The sequence below is a fragment of the Parus major genome, chromosome 4A (assembly GCF_001522545.3).
Source record: "Parus major isolate Abel chromosome 4A, Parus_major1.1, whole genome shotgun sequence".
Lineage (NCBI taxonomy): Eukaryota > Metazoa > Chordata > Aves > Passeriformes > Paridae > Parus > Parus major.
In genome coordinates, this window is record NC_031772.1 from 12,660,942 (window position 1) to 12,681,658 (window position 20,717).

Consider the following 20,717-nt stretch of genomic DNA (forward strand, 5'->3'; position numbering starts at 1 on the left):
TCCCTTCCCTTCCCTTCCCTTCCCTTCCCTTCCCTTCCCTTCCCTTCCCTTCCCTCTGCCAGTTTCCCTATCTCCCCAGAGTTTCTCCTCTCTGGCAGAGAGAGGAGTGAATTAACCAGTCAAAATGGGTGGCAGTTATTTTCCTCATTTAGCTTCCTTTGCTGCCTGTTTCATTCAAAAGCAGGTGCTTTTCCTCCACCTTAACGACAGGGTGCCTACTGCCTACGTTGAGCAGAAAAATACTTAGAACACTGCCAAAATGTTCTTTATTGCTAAAAATACCACTGATATGAAACTATTTGTAAAACTGAATTATCCACATACATCAAAAGCAGAACCTGCTGCAGTGTAATGCTGAGCACATGCCACTCCACAGTTATGATGAATTATTCCTGCTGAGGAAGGATTTGAGGAAAAATAAAGTTGTTTTTTTTTTTTTTATACTATGGCCAGAGAAATTATAGTTATCCTATACCAATACATACTACATCCCACATAAAAACCACCTAGACATAAGACAGCTTCATTTCCTCAAAAATTCAAGCCTTCCTCTTCACAGAATTACTACAGCTCACTTTCAGTATTGATTTTCAGGTTTTCATTCCCAAGGAATCCTTCAGGATCCTGAAGTGCTTTTGGATAGCAAAATTTGTTGACACAACGATAGATATAAGAGAAATTATAACAGCTACTCACTTATAGTACCACCAAATCTTAATTGGATAGATATCTACTGTGTGTTATTCTACTTGCTCAAGGACAGCCATTCACATGAAAATTGTTCAAAAGTAAATGCATTTTGTCCTGTTCAATGAACACACTTCATCTATTTTTGCAACAGGGAAGAAAAGCTACAGAAGAAAATATTTATTTTAAATTCATTGCTCAACTTAAGACTGTCAGTTTTCCAAAAACTTACTCTGTGCATTGGAAAGACAAGAATATCTTTCACCTGAGCTTTTTTGTTCCTCTTTGTGAAGAACTGGAACTCTAACAGCCTAGTTAACAGGACACTTGCAAAAGGCAATCTCAAATGATGAAGACAGCAATTTTCAATAACAGTCAATATTTCCACATTTTTTGTACAGGTGTGCTCCTGAGAAATCTAGCAAAAACCCCTGGCCTCCTGAAAAAGCAAGGAGAGAAATTGTGAATGCTACCAGGTGGGAACTGGAACAACTGATATATTTCTCAGGAAACTTGACTCAGGAAACTGTATGTGCTACAAGCTGATGCCATTGCCTGTTAAAAGCTACAGCCCATTTAGATTTAGACATCTAAGACATGAGAGAAATTGAGTTCTTGCCCTTCAAAATGTGTCAGAAACTCCCAAAAATGAAGCTTATTTGCACAGTACTAGCTTCCCCTATTCTATGCACATTCTGACACTCACTATAGGATACCAATTTATTTTTCTTAGGTAACTACAGATTCTTTCAGCATCCAGGATAAGCAGTTAGTCTCTGTTTTATTCAATACTGATTGAATACTGAGAATTTTATCTGTAGATTAAAATTATCTGCAGTAAATTAGACTCTTGAAATCTGGACTTGACACTCAAATAGAGAGAAACTACCAGGTACTGGCAAAAATCTGCCTCATCTCACTAGAAACTCTTTGTTAGTTGCAGGGATGAAATCTGCTTTGCTAAGGTAACATTCATCTGTCTAACCCAAGGCAACTCCTTCTCCTGACATCTCCTGCCTCGCTCTTTCATTCAAAAAGAGGGACTCAGGACCCGCAATACCAAGCAATTCCTGAGCCGTATGACAGCTCTGTCCTGCCACAAAATGGTGGTAAATCAAATGTGAGGACATTTAAAAACATCCCAATGTCCACTTGCTCAGAGAGGAACATACCAGGCAGTGTGACTGAAGGCAGGGATAAATACATGAACACTCCATGTGCTAGACAGTAAGTTATATGCAGTAAGTTACACATTATCCTGTTACATGCAGGATAAAGCATTTCAGTAGTTATGTTTTCCGGTTTATTGACAGAAATTTTCCCAGTGACACTCAGGATCTTATTTGTTGTTTTCAGTATACACTATTTTGTGTTTATTGACACTGAAGCTCAGCTAACATCTGACTGCTCAACTGTCTAGCACATCAAATCCTTCTGCAACAGCATCAAATAAAAGCAGCAATTGTAAGTTATTTATATACTTTACAGTAATTTCTGTATATACCAAACAAATGGCTTTACTTATTCCTACCTTTCCCTTTCACATCTTTAAGTGAGCTGCTAACCAGCCAACAGAATTACTCTGACTCTTCCACAGAAGTTTTGTGATTGTTTTAAGCAGATGATCCCATTACATTAGATGAATTTAATTTCTAGGCAATAAATGATGCTAGCTTTTTACTCTGGACAGACAGACACACACAAAGAAAAGAATGAATTTGAGAAAGGACAGGGATTTCTATATTATTAACATGAGCACTGTGGCCAAATTTACAGAACAGAGCTTGATGAAAAATTACAAGGCATAGAAAAAAACCCCAAAAAACCACATAAAACCAAAATTAAACTAAGCCCTGTCCTCCAAGAGTTAAAACTAATTTTCAAGAAAGCACAAAAAGAACTAAATATATCCTAACAGACTGTGCAAAACTTGCATTATTTTCTTTGCCTCTCACAGCTTGACTTGAAAGGACTGGAACTTTTACTCATGCTCTGCATATATGAATGATGGGATATGTTAGCTCAAAAATATTTCCCCTGCAGAGATCAGAACAAGATCAAGATTCAAGAACATCACTGTTGTGTTCTCCCCACCTTCCAGGGATGCCCAAGGAGATATCTAATGATATCTGGCAGCCAGAACTCCTCAAACAGTATCAAGAAGACAATGAAATGACTACATAGAAAACAGAAAAATATATATCCACTGAAAAAATTCAAAAGCATGATATTATATAATGTATTCCAGACTATCTGGAAGGCCATACCCACAGAGCCCACACCTCTGTATAAGAGAATGGAAGAGCTTCTCTTTCACACATCACATACAAATATACATTTCTCCAACTCAAAGAAAGGGCAAATCTGAAAAAGGTCTTCTCAGTCAATGAACTCAAATAAGACAGAACTTAAATCTATCTGATTTTCTTGGGACAAGAAGTCAATAATGATGTAATGCCTCCAAACTCAAACCGAAGAACATTTTATTTCACTTAAGAATTAGAATGAACTTGTTGCAGCATGATTTAGTAACAAGAGATGACCACATTTAACCTAGAATTTTCCACAGTAAGTATTCACTTCTCAGACTCCTGAGCTTTGAACCCTATGGAAAGAGGCTGTGTGTCCTTAAGTGCACAAGATCTATTGCAATACAAAATAAACAGAGCTCTTGATGCAAATAAATATGATCAAAACCACCATCTCAGGCTTCAACAAAGCTTAGACAGGTTATATCATTCTAAGCAATCATTATGGAACATAAGAACACTGCTAAACTCTGTATGTCCTAGGACAATGAAGAATATGCTCAGACTGTAGCACCTTGGTAAAGGCTGAGACACAGATATTTGAAGACAGAGTACAATAATACAAAAACAAATAAATGGTTATATCAAGTTAACATTCAGTAATTTTAAAATTTAAAAAAGTTACAGGTCATATATGCTCATTTTCAATAGAAAAGGCAATGAAGTGCAATGAAACTTTTCTCAGTCCATTTAAAAATCAAGCTCACTAATCAATGAGAAATGAGAAAACCTAAAATATTGCTTCCAACCAAAACCTGCCCTTCTGCTCCTGTGAGATTTCTCTCCCATAACACCAAGTTTGTTGAAAATGGGTATCAAAGATCTATTCCGATTATATTCAAAGTACTATTATTCATCTTCCCTTAAATTCACCTATTGGGCCTTTTCTTCTTTTTGGTGAGCTCTTAAAAAAAACAAAAACATGTTTTAGTTTTCTAAAGATGTTTTTGCAGATGATAAAACAGCACAAGGTTCATTAGTGATGAAGTAATCATCAGAGAACTTACTCATGTTAAATATTTGATTTTCTCTTATAGTTACTTGAGAATCAAGAGAACACATTAAAAGTTATTCAACAAAATCACCTTTTATCAGTAGGCAGGGATGCCCATTATTTTAATAAATCCACTGATTAAAAATTTTTTTCACTGAAGATAAGTGAAGACCTGCTGGGTGTCACAAGGGTCATTGTCTTTTTTTCTGTCACTGAATGCATCTGAATGTTATTGAATTGGTTAACAGGGTGTGACACCAGACAATGCAAATACAGAGGAAAGCAACTTAGTATATTGGAGATTGCAGAAACTGATTATTTATTTGCTTGTATGAGTTTGTGCCTTTATAATTAGACTGGAAAATGCAATTCTGCAACAAAAAATTGTAATTTCTGCTGCTAATTTATCCAAGTAGATGTGAAACACTCCCAAATATTGGTCATCAATATCACATAAAGGCTAAAGGCCAGAGACAAGAGGAAAGGGATGATGTACCAAGACAAAACTACGTGGTAGAACTAAAATGTTGAAACATTTTAAGTACTTCAAGAAAAGCAGGTGACAGGAAAGTTAAGGTAGTTACCAGGACCATTACGTTTTGTTCCCTTCAGCTGCTTCTGGGGGGACCTGCTCTCAGATGCTGAATGAGTCTCACATGCCAGAGTGACTGAGGAGCATGTCCCAGAGAAGCAGGCAGAGCATTCAGTGACAAAGGCAGTGAACAGAGCTTTCACTAAGAGGTGACAGCTCTAGTATCACTTCATTATGTTATCTCTTCCCCACTCTCCCTCTTTTGGACCAGGACTGGCTTTCATGTGGTACACAAAGCCTGTTTGCTCTCAAGGCCTGGAGATCTCAATCAAATACAAGTCATAAACCAACACTACTGCATGTAGTGCAAGCACCACCCAAATTGTATTCAGCAAACAGGCTAACAGAAAGTTGGTATTTTGCTAAAAAGCAGCTGACAATTACACTTGAAAATTACATAACTTAAAATACACCATCTTTCAAAGTCCTAACAAGTAAGAGAAACAAAGCAGCTCAGAGGAGACACCTCAGTGAGAAAAGCAAGCAAGCCAGACTTTTCCAGGACCTTAAAAGGAATTTCTCAGATACCTGGACTTCTACCAGTGTAGTGGTAGAAATCCAAGTGTCCTTGAAACTTACCTTGGAACACCATCTTAACAACAGCCTCTGACTTGTGGATGCCTAATAAGTCTGAAATTCACATCTCATTCTAACTGCTAGAAGATGAAAGTAGCTTTCAAGCAATCACTTAATAAAGGTAATTTATCATAATATGATTGGGGGTACCTTGGGGAGTACCTTGTAATGTTACCTTAAAAAAGATGGTGTAGCACACTCAGATATATTATGGTTGTGACACAACGTGATTGCTCATTTTTCAGACTTCTAATCATGACAGCATATGGAACATTTGTCTGATGAGATTTAGAGATTTATCTGAATAGCAGATATTACTTATAAGAACAAATACTGGATGAATCAAGGACAATTTATGGGGAATGTTTAATCTTTAGTATGCCAGCTAAAAACGATTGTTGTGAATTCATATTGTAAATATTGGCTTTTCGCAAGTATTATGATAAATGTTATATGCTATATGCTTTTGCTATATTCTTCTCTCTCTTAGCAAGTTATAGGCTTAGAAAGGAATTCTGAACGGTAGGGATATGTTTCATCTGGACAAGGCAAGGTAACTCCAACAGGCAGGACAATGGGAGGACCAAGCTGTTTCCAGCAGAAGGACAGTGGAAACCAGGCTGTTATCAGCAGCAGGAAATGGAGACCAAACTGTTATCAGCAGCCAGGACCAGGCCGTTGGCAGTGGGAGGGGGAAAGATATGAAGCCCAGTTGCCATCAAAGGAAGGATGAGGGGCCTGGACTTATCAACACTGACCATTTGCAAGAAGAAAGGAAACAAGACTCAAAATAATGATAATCAGCAAAAAATAAAAACTATACAGAGCATGTTCTAAATAGGCAGAACCAGGGAGGGGACATACTAAATACTTCTTGAAAACGTTTGAATATGCATTAAACCCTCACAGCAGGAGGGGATAAAAAGAGTGTTCCCAAGATACCAGGTGTGTTCCTGGAAACCCCACCAGGGGCACCCAGCAGTTTTAACCCTTTGCTTTATTTCTTTTGTCTCCTAATTGTCTTTTTGTTTATATTAAACTTTTTATAATTTATTAAGTCAATCTCGTTTTTCACACTATAAAAGTCAATTGAAAACAAGTATCCATGGGATGCTTAGTTTAGAGAACCTGCAAAATGATTTGGTCTAGTCCAGTTCTTTCAGAAACTGCTGATACATTTTATGTCAGTGCTGGGGAAAGGGCGAAACTTGATTAAAAACAAAGGCACACAGAAACTACTAGAAGGTTAAGGCAATAAAAGTATTAAAAAGTGTTACAAAGTATTATAAAAGTAATCTTCTGACACAAAAAGACTGCTAATCTTTACAAGCCAATACAGTGATACTGTAACTCCCTAGTTTGTGTGTGACTTCTTTTTTCCAAGTTTGACCATATCCTGCATCATCTTCATGCCAAACACCTTTTTCCCTATCAGCTGAAATATATGCAACAGATGAGCACTTTTGTATTAAACGCTGCATTTGACACTAGGAAAAAAAATAATTTATCTCAATCTCTGTGACCTTCAATAAAACAGTGAAGACAAGTGAAAGCTCATACCTGAGGCCGCATCCTTGGGTTCCACCTGATGTAGTAGTTCACCCACAGTTCCAAATGGTTCAGACTGGCAACAGGATACAGGACATGGTTTTCATAGTTTACATAGAAGGGATTTGTGAATTCCTCTAATTGGCTGTTTATATAGGACCACAGAGATACAGTCTTTGTGCTCAACTCCTGATTGAAAAAAAGTTAAAATAAAAAATCAATGATGTGGATTGGAAAATTTTAAAATATGATGTTAATATCTAAGTATCAGTAATTCTGACAGAATATTACCTTATCTACTAGAAAATTACATGCAGTCTGAGAACACTTCCAGTAGCCAATCATTAAACAACATTAAAACTTTAGCAAAACATCTGAACACTTATTTTGGTCCAAGGCTAATAGAGAAAGGAGATTTAGACACATTATTTTCAGAGACACCAAAGTCTAGTTGAGCAAAAACAACCTGTATTGCTCATAATTTACAGCAATACACACAGCTACTTAAAGACATGGTTACACACTGACCAACTAAACTAAAAAGGTTCGCTTTAACAAGAATATCAGTGAAGAGATATGGAGTTTGGAAGACCTAAAACAGTGTCTGTGAATAATAATTATTCAATTTTCTAGTCATACTAATTGCTCCTAATAACTAATTGATATTATGCCTTAAACTGACTACTTGTACCTTTATTTGCACTTCTGAAAGTTGTATTAGTCTAAATTTAATCAGCATAATAATGGTTAGATCAAAGATTGGAAATCTGAACTTACATCAGATTCATCTTGCAAATTTAAACTCCTTCAGTGTTGTAAAGCATGTATTTCTACTACTGCTGTGCCTTAAATTGTATTTTTTTATTGATAATTGCATATGACTATTTATTTATGAAAGAAAGCTGTCTGGAAACCCTGCATTTGCTAAGAACATGTTATTCAGCTCCATCTTGTGGTATTTACATGCAATTTTTCCCCTACAGAAGCAGTGGAGACAAACTAAAACCAAAAAAGCCAAACTTAATATAACAAGGAATTGTAACTTCCTTCAAAAAATGAGATAGCAAAAACAACAAAGCCACAAGTAAGCAGAAGTGTACTTGGCATATTAACAAACTGTTAATTTTTCTTCACAAACACTTCATATTTCATTGAGTCCTAACTTCATTCACTTAGATAATTTTAATTTCTGGTGTCCTCAACCACAAGTTCCATCCAGTTATGTCCTATAGTAACCTGCCAAGTCACACACAGGGGTTCCTTTGGAAACAGTGAAAAAAATGCTAATATAATTTGATAATTACTATTATTTAAGATTTTGTATTTTGGCTAAAAATACCTGCAAGAGGACTTACTAAAACTCTCAACCACCCCCCAAACAGATGATAACTAAAGAAGCCCAAGTGCCACCTTACTTAATGGTAGGGCATTCAGTATTTATTTCTCATACCATGAAATGTAATGTCTGCATTGTTTTTTAAGACTATGTGCCAAGTGTATTAAAAAACATAGCTTGGATGTTCTTAGTTTATTTTTATATAAAATCAGAAAACCAAGAATGTGCATTATAATGATTATTTACCTCTTTTAATCTCTCTTTTTCACAGTTGCATAAGAAAGTTCCAAATAGACAACTATAAAGGTGATCCAGAATGGTGATCAAAAATAACTCGTTGAATTCAAATGCTGCAGGAAACTGATATTACAAAAAAAAAAGGGTAAAATTCCTTTAAGCAGTGTAGAAAGGAAGAAAGACATAAGAAATAACCAAATAATTCAGGTACAGTTTTTTTCCTACTTAGGGATTATTTTCAGGAAAACTCAGCAATTTCAGTAACTCCCACTTCAATAGTTCATTTCACCTATGCAGTTCTTTACAAATACTTCTTGGAGCTATACTTTACATTCATTATTCAAGTGCACCAGAATACAAACATTAGCTGATGTGAAACTGGTGATACAAAGCAATCTATTTGAAGAAGCTCTAACAGTATTCTGTTCTACCCTAAACCATCTTAAACATATGATTTATATTTCTTATTACAGAACAAGAAAACAATTTGGGTAAAAAAAAAAAAAAGAAAATAAAAAGCAAGATAATAGCATTTAAGAGTTTTATTTCCTGTTTCAACATTCAATGAATTTAATAATAAAGACTGCTAAATTGTGCTTAACATTGATTTAAAACTTTTCTTTCACTTTCTACTCAAGCAGGTTACTTTTCTCCATTTCACCCTGAGTTTACCATCAGCTACATACAATAAGTCTTTAATCCCTCTTCTTCTGTATGGGAAAGCAAATTCTGTGCATCTGAAATGAAAGAACTCTTATTTCCCTGAGCATCCTTAGATATTTTATTCTCAGGCAGAGGTTACCTGATAGATTCTAAGCCAAACAGTCGGAAATCTGAAAATATTTCTCCCAATCTGTAGTGCTCTAAAAATTCATAAATTAAGAAATTACTGCAAACTGTGTGGGCTGCTGCCCGTTCAGATGGAAAAAGTCCTTTTTCAATCAAATGTTATAGTAAGACTACATGTGGCAACTGCTTGATGTGCTAAAATAACTTAGTGTCCAGCATGACAATGATAGCAAATACAGACATAGAATGATAGACATTTAGAATAATAAAAAATTGAGAAGATTTAAGGAAAACTTAAGAGGCAGCATTTCTCTCATTAACAATAATGAGCATGTAATAAGAGAATAATGTTCAGGACAAACGAAACAAACTTTGTGCATTCCCTCTAAAACACAACATCTTCAAAGAAGTCTAAAAGGCAAAGTTTTAGATTCATAAGGCAAAATTTCCTGCTATATGGAGAAATTTTAACTCAATATTTCAGATGTGCAGAAAGCAGAGGACTCATTCTGTTTTGTGCCACTAAAGAACACTGAATACCTTGGCAAATGACTCAAGAGCTACTTAAAGATGACTCCTATAGTTAGGAGGAGCAACAGCAATTGGGACTGCGGGTGAACTAGCTGATCCAGAAATTCCTCTTTAGTGTCAGCTGTGATTTATGAAGGGGAAATGTTTATTCATGTTGAAAGTAAAGAGTTGAGTAACACACAATGGGTGTGCTTGTAATGAACCCAGAAAGATCAAAGTTTTTAACAATGTTCTATAAAAAGAAAGACTGATCTAAGACAAGTGTTGTAAAAACATTCTCTTTCCAAGACTTCTCATGCTAATACATACCACCTTTTGACTGAAAATTCTGAGTAAGGAGACTATTAGCACCATGACACAGAAAATGAATGGGAGCCTTCTTATGACTCTGCAATGATTGTGCATTGATCACCAGCACAGTGTGCTCACATTGTGGTTTCTCTTACAAATCATGGGATATTTTCAACCTCCTCACCATTTGTTTTTATAAGGCATAGAGGAAATTACCAAAAATCAAGATTATCAGAATCTCTTTTTCAGTCATGTTCATAAGTTACTACTTTTGAACTTCCTTCTCACTAGGAAATCATGCTAAAACTTAATTACAAAACAATGATGTTAAAAACACAGCTATTACTTAAAGGAAGGATGAACAGAACTTGACAAGCAGGTGTGCTGAACCAAGTCAGGAGAAAATTCACTGGATCTCAGATCTCAGCCTGCTGTGTCCAGCTCAAAGCAGCAATCAGGTACAGGGAACAAAAATAATTTCCAAAGCATCAAGATGATATTTCGAAAAAATTTTGAAGACAAAGCGTCTCCTAAAGGGACTTTCTTTAACTGAAAGCATTTAATGAGCCTTGTCACATCAGGGTTCTGTGTTTTGACAGGTCCATACTAATCAGAAAGATGCCAACATCGCCACTATTCCAATCCAGTGAAGCATATTCAAAATTCCATACATCAGTGGTTGCACTCCAACTAGTTTATTAATAAGTGATAGCACTTTACTGAAACACGGTCTTTGGAGACAAAAGTTGTACTGTTGGAGCTGTTGTATCAAAACTGTAGAGCTTCTATTACTGCTGCTGAAAAATCACTGACCTAAAAATACCTTCCTCTGTAGTTCCAAGCGTATTAGCATCTGCTTTAAGATTCAGGTGGGAAAATTCCCCAAATGGAAATTTACTTTTCAAATCCACTAATTATGAGAAAACAAATGGGTTGTTAAATTCTCCCACTTGTTGCTGCTGGAGTTGTTGAGGGTTTTTGTAAAGTAGCATTTAAAAAAAGAAATTATCTTGTTAAAGTCTGATGACGACAAGTGGCATTTGATTCAGAGATATGCAAAATATACTTGCTTTTTAATCAATGAATTTGTTCTGTACTACAGTAACATTTAACATTGAAACACTTGGCAGAACAACTGTGCAACAGACAAAAATGGTTAATTGAGCACTAGACAGAGGAACAGCGCACTGCTGAATCCAATGAAAAATGCATCTCCAGCAATACCTGACACACAGTAACAAACAGGATGAAACTTTCTGCAGACTTTTAAACAGACCTTCTCCTGTGAGAGTTCTGTGCATGAAAGGTAGGAAGTTAAACTTTCAACTTCAAAGCTTTGAACTTAAAATTTTACAGTTCTGTTTCATTTTTAAGCAGGCATCAGTATTTCATCAGATCACATGTGGCCTTTCCAATATGACATCTGCTGCTCAGTATCATCAGAATTTACTAACAAAGGAAGGAAATCACTTCATCATATGTTTTTTAATTAAAATCTGATGTCAATGTACTTCTCTCAGGCTCTCCATTATCACATTTGTGTGTCATTGTGGTGGGTTTAGTGCTGGCTAAAATCACCAGTGTACTTACTCATTTCTTGCTGTGAGATATGGATTAGGAGAAGGGCAAAACAGGCTTACATCTTGAAAGGTATAAAGAAACTTTATTAACAGGACTACAAGAATAAGAAGCATCAGAATAAAACCTCCAGAACACTTTTCCTCCCCCTGCCTAACTTCTTTCTCTTCCCAACTGACAACGCAGAGACAAAACCTGGGATGTTAAATCAGTACCAACTATACAATAGTCTTTCATTAGTTCTTGTAGGGAGAGGAGTTTTCTCTTGTCATGCCATAGAGACTTCTCCAAAAGAAAGTTTTCTTGTCACTTTTCATTTCCATGAATAGCAACTGCCAGGGAAAAGTTCTGCATTGTGACATTCCTCCCATTTTCACAGCCTTCATAGAGGTGTGTCCTTGGGCCATGAACTCATGGGGTACTGTTTTAAGGATGAGTTGTTCAAAGCAAAGGTTTTCTTCATCTATCTCTGTAGTCATCTCTGGGAACACAGGCTTTTTCTTCTCTCCCTGGGGGCAAAGGGTCTACATCAACTCTCATCTCACTCTCTGTTCAAGCTTCTCATGGGGATCACAGCTACTCCAGCATCTGCTTGGCTTCATCAATTGATGCCTCTGCTCCTATCTACAGTTTGAATGCTTCATCCTCCCATACTCTCTCATTAATTAAAGGGGATATTTCAGTATGTCATTGTCCATTTCCACAGCCCTACCAAAAGAATTTTTCAGCCCAACACTAACGCATCTCCTCATTCACCTTCCATCTAGGCCTTGACTCTTTCTTTACTGACCTCAGTGTTTTCACATTGTCTTCTACGTGTTCCCACTTTCTCCTTTGCTCTTGAGGGGGGAATTGTGGTCTGCAGGTCTCATCTTTGCACTGAAAGAATTAAATCTTGCCAGGCCTGCAGATGGTCATAGGCAGTGGCTGCAGCAGTCACGGTGTTGCATTTCAGACCGTGCTGGGCCCCTCCCTCTGCCCGGCAGCCACTGGAAGGCCAGGCTCAGCCTGGAGCCATCAGTGCGGGCTGGGGGGAGGCTTAGTGTCAGCAAGGTGTCAGCAGCCATGGCCCGGCCCAGCCTGGGGCTGGGTCCCTGCAGCCTCCATCCCCAGCCCGGGAGCTGCTGGAGTCCAGTCCAGCCTCCCCCAGGCTGCAGGGGAGTGGGGCCGGCCCCACCAGAGCTCTGCTACCTTTTGAGGCCAGAAGCAAAGAGAGTTAGTTCTCGGGCTTGTGATTTATTAAATGTAGAATTCACAGAGGTGGATCTAATTTCTAAATGGTGCAAAACGTTGTCAGTTCTCAGAATGAGCCAGCTTTTGGTCTTTCCCAGGCACAAAGGAAGCTCCCAGCAGCTTCTCTCAAAGAAATCACTTCCGTGGGTGTTTTCTTACTACTCCAAACGTTAATGTGAATCTACCACAGTCACCTAGACCATAAACCAAGGGAAAATATAAGGCTGTCAAGGCCTAAATTTCATTGTCTGAAGCTATCTGGAAATTTGTATCTTAGTGGGAAGTTAGAGATTCTCTCACTGTTTTAAGGTGTCTGTTTTAAGAATGTGGCTCTTAGACCCCAAAAGAGCCTATTTGTTTGATTTTAGCCTATGCCTAAACCAGGACCCATACACCCTCCTGCAGTCATTAACACTTATTTGAGCTTTGGAACATTTCACATATGTTTACCATGAATTCTAAAGCACTAAACTATCACTGTTTTAAAAGCAAACAATCTACACAACAATAAAACCGAATCCTGTTATTCAAAGGTCTGGTCTGGTATGTCAAGGAAATCACAGTCTTCACATCCATTCTCTAAGTGTTCAACTGGAAAATTAAAGCAAGTGGGCCAAAACTTTTCAAGAATAACTTTTTCTATTTTATTTCCTGTGCAACATTAACGGTTTTTCAATGTCACTGCTGTTCATAAATTTCAGAACAATTTCTGGATCCAAGTTTTGAACAGATGTGGTATTGGCAAAATGTTTCATAGATTCCCCCTCTGCCCCCAGCCCTTTCTGTTTTCTAAACTAGAGGGAACTAAAGTGTTTATAGCAAGAAACAGAAGGCAGCAAGGGAGATCACAAAAATAGAAGAGGCTGCTCTCAATTAAGGATCTCCCCAGAGGACTTTTGTTCCTACCAGGTGTTTAGAACTGCTCCTCTTTGCTATTCTTACTAGATTTCCTCTGAAAAAGGGACAAAATTTTAAATTTATTTTCTCCAGGTATACTAAACAGCACATTAATGCTGAAATATAGAAACACTGAAAAAGAAAGTCTACAAGACCCCCTAGACAAGGGCCCAGTATAACAGCAGGGAACTTTGAATACAAGTTTTGGAAACTATGATATAAGTTTTAAGAACCATGTTCAGAACAAGGAGACTAAGATAAGAGATCCGAGAGTGCTAAGATCATATGGAACCAGACTGTTACCTTCCTGCCTTCAAAACAAACCATATACTATAGAGACTTCTGTATAGCAGCTTTTACCATAAAAGCACAGATCCAGGCTTCAAGGAGGTAAAAAAAATTGAGAGAAGATAAAATATAGACATAGAAGGTAAAAGTTACAGAAAGTAAAAACCAAAGGAGTAAAGCACCAAGAACTTCTAAATCACTTGGAAATAAAGTCTTCATGTGGACAACCTATTTCAATTATCCCATTAAAGAATGGCAATATAAAAGCACAAAAAAAAGCTTAGGTTTTTGCTCATGGAGACACAAGTAAGGAAAATGAAGACTAAATCCATTTGATGAGTTAACATTTCAGAACAAAAATGAGAAGCTGAATATTTTGGTAACTTAAGAATCACTAATTTCAGAGATCTCCCCTGATCTATAGGAAAGAGCAGTCATGGAAGTAAGAAAACTTACCACAGAATAGTCTTGTATGGTATAAATGCTGTCCTATATACATAAGGATGAAAATGTCCACATTTGAGACATATATAAAAGAACTCTACTACCTTCAGTTCACAATCAGCCCAGATTTTAGCTGTTTCTTAAGAACAATATAAAACCATACAGACATTTACTCCACCAGTGAATATGCAACACAAATATTTTATTTCATCAACAACTCTTATTTATGTAAACAGAAAACCTTTTGTAAGCCTATTTTATCAGAAAAAAAATTGCTGGTATTTTAGTTTCAAGACAGAATCTCTAGCTCCTTGTACCTCACTTTCAACAGAAATTTCCCTCTGTGTACATAGTGCATCCACAGACCAACCAACTTCAGGTAAACACGCTACTAGTCTTTAAAGGAATGCATTCTCATATACAAATTATGTTTCCAAGATAAAGACTGATACCTCATAGAAATACACTCTTCAGCATCTTACCTGCTTTGTCATTTGCCAAACACAGTCAATGAACTGAAGGAAAATGGGAGATCTGTCAGCATCTGCATGGTCATCATCTCCATGTCCCACTCTCTGGAAGTCAGAGCAGACTGCATTTCAGTCTAGTGTGTCTGCAGTACCATCCCAACACTGCAAAGCTCAGGAACTCTTAAGTATGTTCCAGTAGTGAACAAGACAAGCAAGTCTTCCTGCATTCCATTAACCTGCATTTTTCAACTACTAAAAATGCATCCCAATATCCACTTATGGACATGCCTTCAGTGTTGAGCAGGGCTGGAAAGCTCTACCAGTTGCTTCCCCATCTTCTACTGCACAGCTGCTGATTTCTACCAGTGGGTGAAACTGGCAGGAATTTATTAAGACTGAAAAAATGGTTATTCCATATCCACCTGTCATAAATACGTTCTATTTCTACCACATCATTTTAAGAGTCAGAGCCCTTTGGACACTTTTTCTTATGACAGAATGTCATAACAATTTATTCTAGTACCCCATTAGCCCATGTGTTAAACACTTCAACCTTAAATCAGAGTAATAACTCCAACCATTTTAACTTTAGAAACCCTACTTGTTTTCCTTGCTTCTATATTCAAAAGCTGCATAAGTTACAATCCCTCATTCTCATGGAAAAGCCACGTGACTTTTTTTCACCATTGCATTCAAAACACTTCATTTTCATTTATTTTATTATTATATGTCACATAGAGGTTTCCTGTTAAAAATGAATGGGTCACAGTTCTCTAACACACTCAGATAATTAAAAGGACACCAGAGACAATAACTAAAATGCAGCAGAGTACTGTGAAAAAACGTGTTATTCAAAGTAAAAGCCCTGAAGGTGACAAATGGCACACTAAATTTTCCAGCTTACCATTGCAAATCGATGTCCAAAACTTATCCATTCTTTCTCTACAAGTACTTCAAAGCCCTTGATGGTTCTGTAATAGCTGTCCAGCATAAGCATGGCCAGTGCAGTGAGCTGCGCAGTTCGATCCCAGCCATCACTGCAGTGCACCACTACAGAGGTTTTACCAGATTCAATTTTATCTGCAATTCTTACTGCTCCAGCAAGAAGCATCTTAAACAAAAATGAAGAAATGAGAGTATTAAATACTAACAAAATTCTACCAAAAAAAAAGGTTAAGATTTTATACTCTTTAATTCATTATGTTTTAAAATTTCAGTTTTATTACATAATTATACTGATGACAATGTTTTAAATTAGAGATTTCCAAACAGTGGAATCCATATTCCTAGAGGTACAAAGACTGTGTGCACTCTGTTGTCCAGGACAGAGTTCTTACCAGATATCCATTACTAGCAGCACATAAAAAATGAACCTGGGAATCCCTTCTCTAAATTAATTTATATTTGTATTATGATAAGACACAAATACTGTAATCTATTCCAAAGGCTGAAGATTTGAGCTTTTCAAAAGTTCACACTAATCAATCACTCTTTTTTGATCCTTTTTCAGTTCAACTGAAACTACTGAGTTTAGATAAAGAGACAAATCATCCAACTAATCTGTATCAAAACACAACCCAAACAAAACCAGAAACCCCTGGCTGGGAACTTGTTCTAATTTGTTGCTGCATGAAGTATACATTGTATTCAGCTTCTGAGCTGACCATCAATACCATGAATTCAGGACCAATGCAGGAAAGCACAGGACAGAGATGGCACAGGACTGAGGTCACCTGTGTGAACTTGTTACTCTTCACTCCTCTCAAACTCCCACCTCTTTTGTTCCCTGATTCCACCCTCTAGTTTTTAAAAAACTTAAATAATCTCTCTCCTGTGTAGACTTGTCTCTAACATGACCTATCATTTCACTGAAATATATGTGGAGAAAAAAAACACTAGAAAAGGGACCACAGAAGAATTCCTATACTGCATTCCAACATCAGAAAACAGAATCTTGCAAAATATTTGCACTTTTCTCTTCCTAGGCATGCAAAATCATCTTCTGGGAAGTAGAAAAGCCAGCATCTGCTGGAGAAGCTATGCACAAAACCAGTCTTCAAACATATTTCAAGAACCATGTTTTAGAGACAGTTTTCATTGATTCTGTCTTTCATTAAGCATATCTTTTATGGTAGAACTGAAGGATGCCAGAGGGGAAATATCAAGAAACAATACAAAAGTGTCTATGAGGGAGCAGAGTTTGTGGTCTGGACTAGTTAAATGACAATTATTTCAGTTAGAAAGATCAACTGCATTAATATTGAAACCGTTTGGTGTTCAATAAAAGCAGAAAACTAATCTATTTAACATACAGGTATGCAATAGCTTGCTTTAAAGAGAACACAAATTCCTCTGAAGGAAAACAGCTGGAAATAAACAACAGAACAGGTACAGAAAGTTAGCAGAGAATGGGAGACAGAAAACACATTTACTATTAATTCAGCAAGTACCTATGGAGTATGTGAAGCACTTTATTTCACTTCAAACAATAGCCTTCAGAAAGCAGCTTCCTCTACAAATTTAATATTTTTTACAGAGTTTTCAAAACTTGGTAACCATCACAGTATTTCAGTTAGGGCTCCTAAAGAATAACTGGTTTTGGATTGGTTTACAAAATGAGAATTGAAAAATAGTTAATGGTACAAGTTCTACCCTCAGACAGAAAACAGTCTGGGTATGCAATAAGCACAAAGTGCCTCTATTCATATTGTTACTACTGTCTTCACACACAGAGTTACTGGTGCCTTCACAGATACTCCTAGACCATCTCTGAAGCATTGTGGATGCCAGGGGTTGGAAGGAGAATTTCTAGTAATGCATTGCATTAAACTGGGACACAGCCACACTGGATTGAGCCCAAAAAACAGCAGATGTGTTAAAGAGTAAAGCTATGGCTTATTAGTGCTATTACAAGCCAAATCAAAAAGCAAAGAACTCTTGGAAAAAAATATCAGAGAGACACTATCAACACTGTTAACACAATAATGTTAGGTTTCAAGAAATCAGCCTGAAATTCCTGTTGTCAGTACAGTTAAAGTGAAGTAGCATGTAAGGGACACATCAGTGAAGAATGTCACACATGTCAATTCTTCAAAACAATTTAAATTAAATTTCCAATTATTATGCTATTGTCACCTGGTGCTATCAAAGTTCACTCCCGACACTGTCTAATCCAGGAACCCCCACCAGAGTCAGTGGCAATGAAAGGTGACCACAGGCACAAAACAGATGACAGTAAAAGGCCAGGCTGATGAGAAAAGGTTTCCAGATACTTAGAATCCCAAAGTTGTTTCAATGGTTCAAATTCAAGAGAATAAGAAAATTAAACTCTTCCCAAAATATCATTAAATTTGACTCTTAATTTCATGTTTGCTCCCTCTACTGGCTCTGCTGCAGTTGTCAGCAGGCACTGCTTAAAAGAGTCAAACTAATGTATGATCGCAAACATGTTTTGCATGAGTGACATTTTAACCAGCTGCTAATAAAACAAATTACACTCCATCCATATTATTCATAAACAGAGGACTGAATGTGGTAATGAAATAATCTACTCTAAAATAATTTCAAAGGTTAGTGAAACTGACTGTAAAACCAAATGTGGTAGTGATTTATTTTAATATTATGTTAAATAATAGGGCAGATGATAACATGGTATCACTGGCTAAGAACAGCTCATAAAAACGTAGGTGCCCATCACAATAACTGTAACACTGAACTGAAGGAGAGAAGGATGAGACAGACTGCAGAATTCACAGTCAAGTCCTTTTGACAGGCACTCAAATATAATCTGATGTTCCCAGTACATTCTTCCAAACAAGAGGGATAATGCTGGACTGTCCACCAACATTCTTTCTCGAGAAAATAAAACACAGCAGTTAATATGATACTGTGTTATCAAGAATAAACTCACTGTCTGCCAGTACATAAAACTAGAAATACTAAGTTATTACAGAATGCTTAAAATGCTGTGTTCTAAGTGACTATTTAAAAATTATACTTTTTCACAAGATTATTCTGATTAAAGCAACATGCTTGAGTTTCAACATTATTTGAGCAATATTTTCAGAAGTTAAAAACATGGTTTAAAAAAGTAATTCACTTTTCACATCAAAAGCACTTTACCCTTATATATTCCAGCCAGTGTGTGGAGTCCACATTTGACAGCCACCGAGTCTCATCAATAGTAGGATAAACAATTTCTTTAAGTTTCCGCAGGGATTCTCTCATGACATGTATATTATGAATCTCCAGAAAGACCAGCTCTGCATTTGGGTAGGCACTTTCACTTTCATATCCTCCACCTTTAGCCTGTAATTCAAAAGGTAAAAACAGACAATAAAAAGAACATGTATAGGACTTCAGTACAAGGCAGAGAGAGTTACTTTACTTAAGTTTCAGCATTTTCTTAGGGAAGGGATTATTTCAGTGCTAATAAAATCATATTTTAGGCTTTTGTTTTTCTAAAAAAAATAGAGGTTTTTTTAGGCGAAAGAAATTCTGATTGTAACAAGCTACATTTGATAATACATCCATACACCTTTCCCTTTTTATCAATTAAAGCTATGGTCTTCTGTGAGCTTTACTGCATAATTTCTCAGCTACATCTTCATGCTATCCTTGATTCCTGCCAGCTGTTCGAAAATGCTACAAGCAACTTACCTTCCTTCCCCTGCCCTCTTTAGGGACCCCTTCTTATCTCTTTTCAAAATCAGATTCTCCACATCCTGATATCTGGCTCAAGCTTCAGCCCTGTAATAAGGCTGATGAACTAATACCAGTGATGATACAAACCTACCTTGTTTGTGTCTGCAACACTATTCTGCCTGGCATCAAAGATGATAAGTTTATGTGACTGAGCATTGGCATCCATAATTGTCTGCAAATATTTTTCATCTTCCTTGCAACGCTTATCATTTGGGCCAACTGATGGCTGGCTGCATCGTGTTATTGTTGCTTGACTCTCAGGATGAATCCAGGACAACACCTGGAATAAAAGAAAACTAATTTACTACACTACTATAAAAGCAGCAGGCCAGAGAACAACTAGACAATCACATTGCCTGTTTGTCATTATTTCCTGGCAAATCAACAAATGCGAGTTTAAGGACAGACTGATGCAAAAACATATTGACAGCACACTAGCACTGACTGCTCATCCCCAATCTGAGTCTGAAATACAGAGTGATTCTAAACAGCTTTTATTTATATCAGCAACTAAGCCTGTATTATTCTAATTGGAAAAAACAAAAGGGCAATGGAAGAATAAAACCTGCTTCCATGTGGAAGACTATGGATCTGTACACTACCTTGCTAAGCAGGAAAACCAACACAATCTAACATTTTTAAAGGTGTTCTAATGAGACCTTGTCTATTCTCAGGCAAAGCACTATGGCTATGACGCATTCTACTCCAAATCAGAGCACAAGCTAATACATGCCAGAGCATCAGATACCATTGTGGCCTAGAAGTGGTAATCCAAACAAAAAACTTACTACACAGTACAATAATTGTGCAATTAAACTCACACTTGAGATGCTCCCTTCAGTTCTAAACCCATTGAGCCTACTTCTTTCTTTGCCCCCCATTCCATCAGGAAGGAAGCCATCCCACTGTTACTTAAAAAACAAAGCCTAAAAAAACACGAATAATTTCTTAAAAGCTACAAATTTCTAAAATACTTATATTCTCTTGTACAAATTTCACTTACAGGAATTCTCCCCTTTGCTCTAAATGCTGCCACTTTTGAGAGGTCATCGTCCTTTACACTGGTTGGCACAACAAGAACAGCAGGATATGTATCACAAAGCTCATAGGTGCTGTTAATTTTAGATATTTTCCAACTCTCATTGGGCAAGCCCTGTATGAAAACAATACAATTTTGGATTTTTAAGGTTAGACCTTTACATATCTGACTTTG

The 20,717-nt window shown here is 36.9% G+C and overlaps 2 protein-coding genes across 16 annotated transcripts in view; one reads left to right on the plus strand and one right to left on the minus strand.

Moving 5' to 3' along the window:
• The window catches only part of CD99L2 (CD99 molecule like 2), a 43,996-nt gene extending 40,624 nt beyond the window's left edge, over window positions 1-3,372 (plus strand). Inside the window, exon 10 of the transcript XR_001521325.3 lies at window positions 1,089-3,372. The gene's annotated coding sequence lies outside the window, so the exon portion shown is untranslated. The remainder of the gene's footprint in view (window positions 1-1,088) is intronic.
• The window catches only part of MTMR1 (myotubularin related protein 1), a 72,882-nt gene that overhangs the window by 39,873 nt on the left and 12,292 nt on the right, over window positions 1-20,717 (minus strand). For 14 of the 15 annotated variants that reach the window (XM_015626083.3, XM_015626079.3, XM_015626081.3 and 11 more), the window contains 7 exons: window positions 20,508-20,657; window positions 19,596-19,784; window positions 18,923-19,108; window positions 15,705-15,911; window positions 14,813-14,905; window positions 8,289-8,402; window positions 6,719-6,895 (listed from right to left, as the gene is read on the minus strand). In XM_015626083.3, the coding sequence (XP_015481569.1) occupies window positions 6,719-6,895; window positions 8,289-8,402; window positions 14,813-14,905; window positions 15,705-15,911; window positions 18,923-19,108; window positions 19,596-19,784; window positions 20,508-20,657 (1,116 nt within the window). Of the gene's footprint in view, window positions 1-3,391; window positions 3,901-6,718; window positions 6,896-8,288; window positions 8,403-14,812; window positions 14,906-15,704; window positions 15,912-18,922; window positions 19,109-19,595; window positions 19,785-20,507; window positions 20,658-20,717 lie in introns of those variants that run through there. The other variant, XM_033514162.1, reaches the window with a different exon arrangement.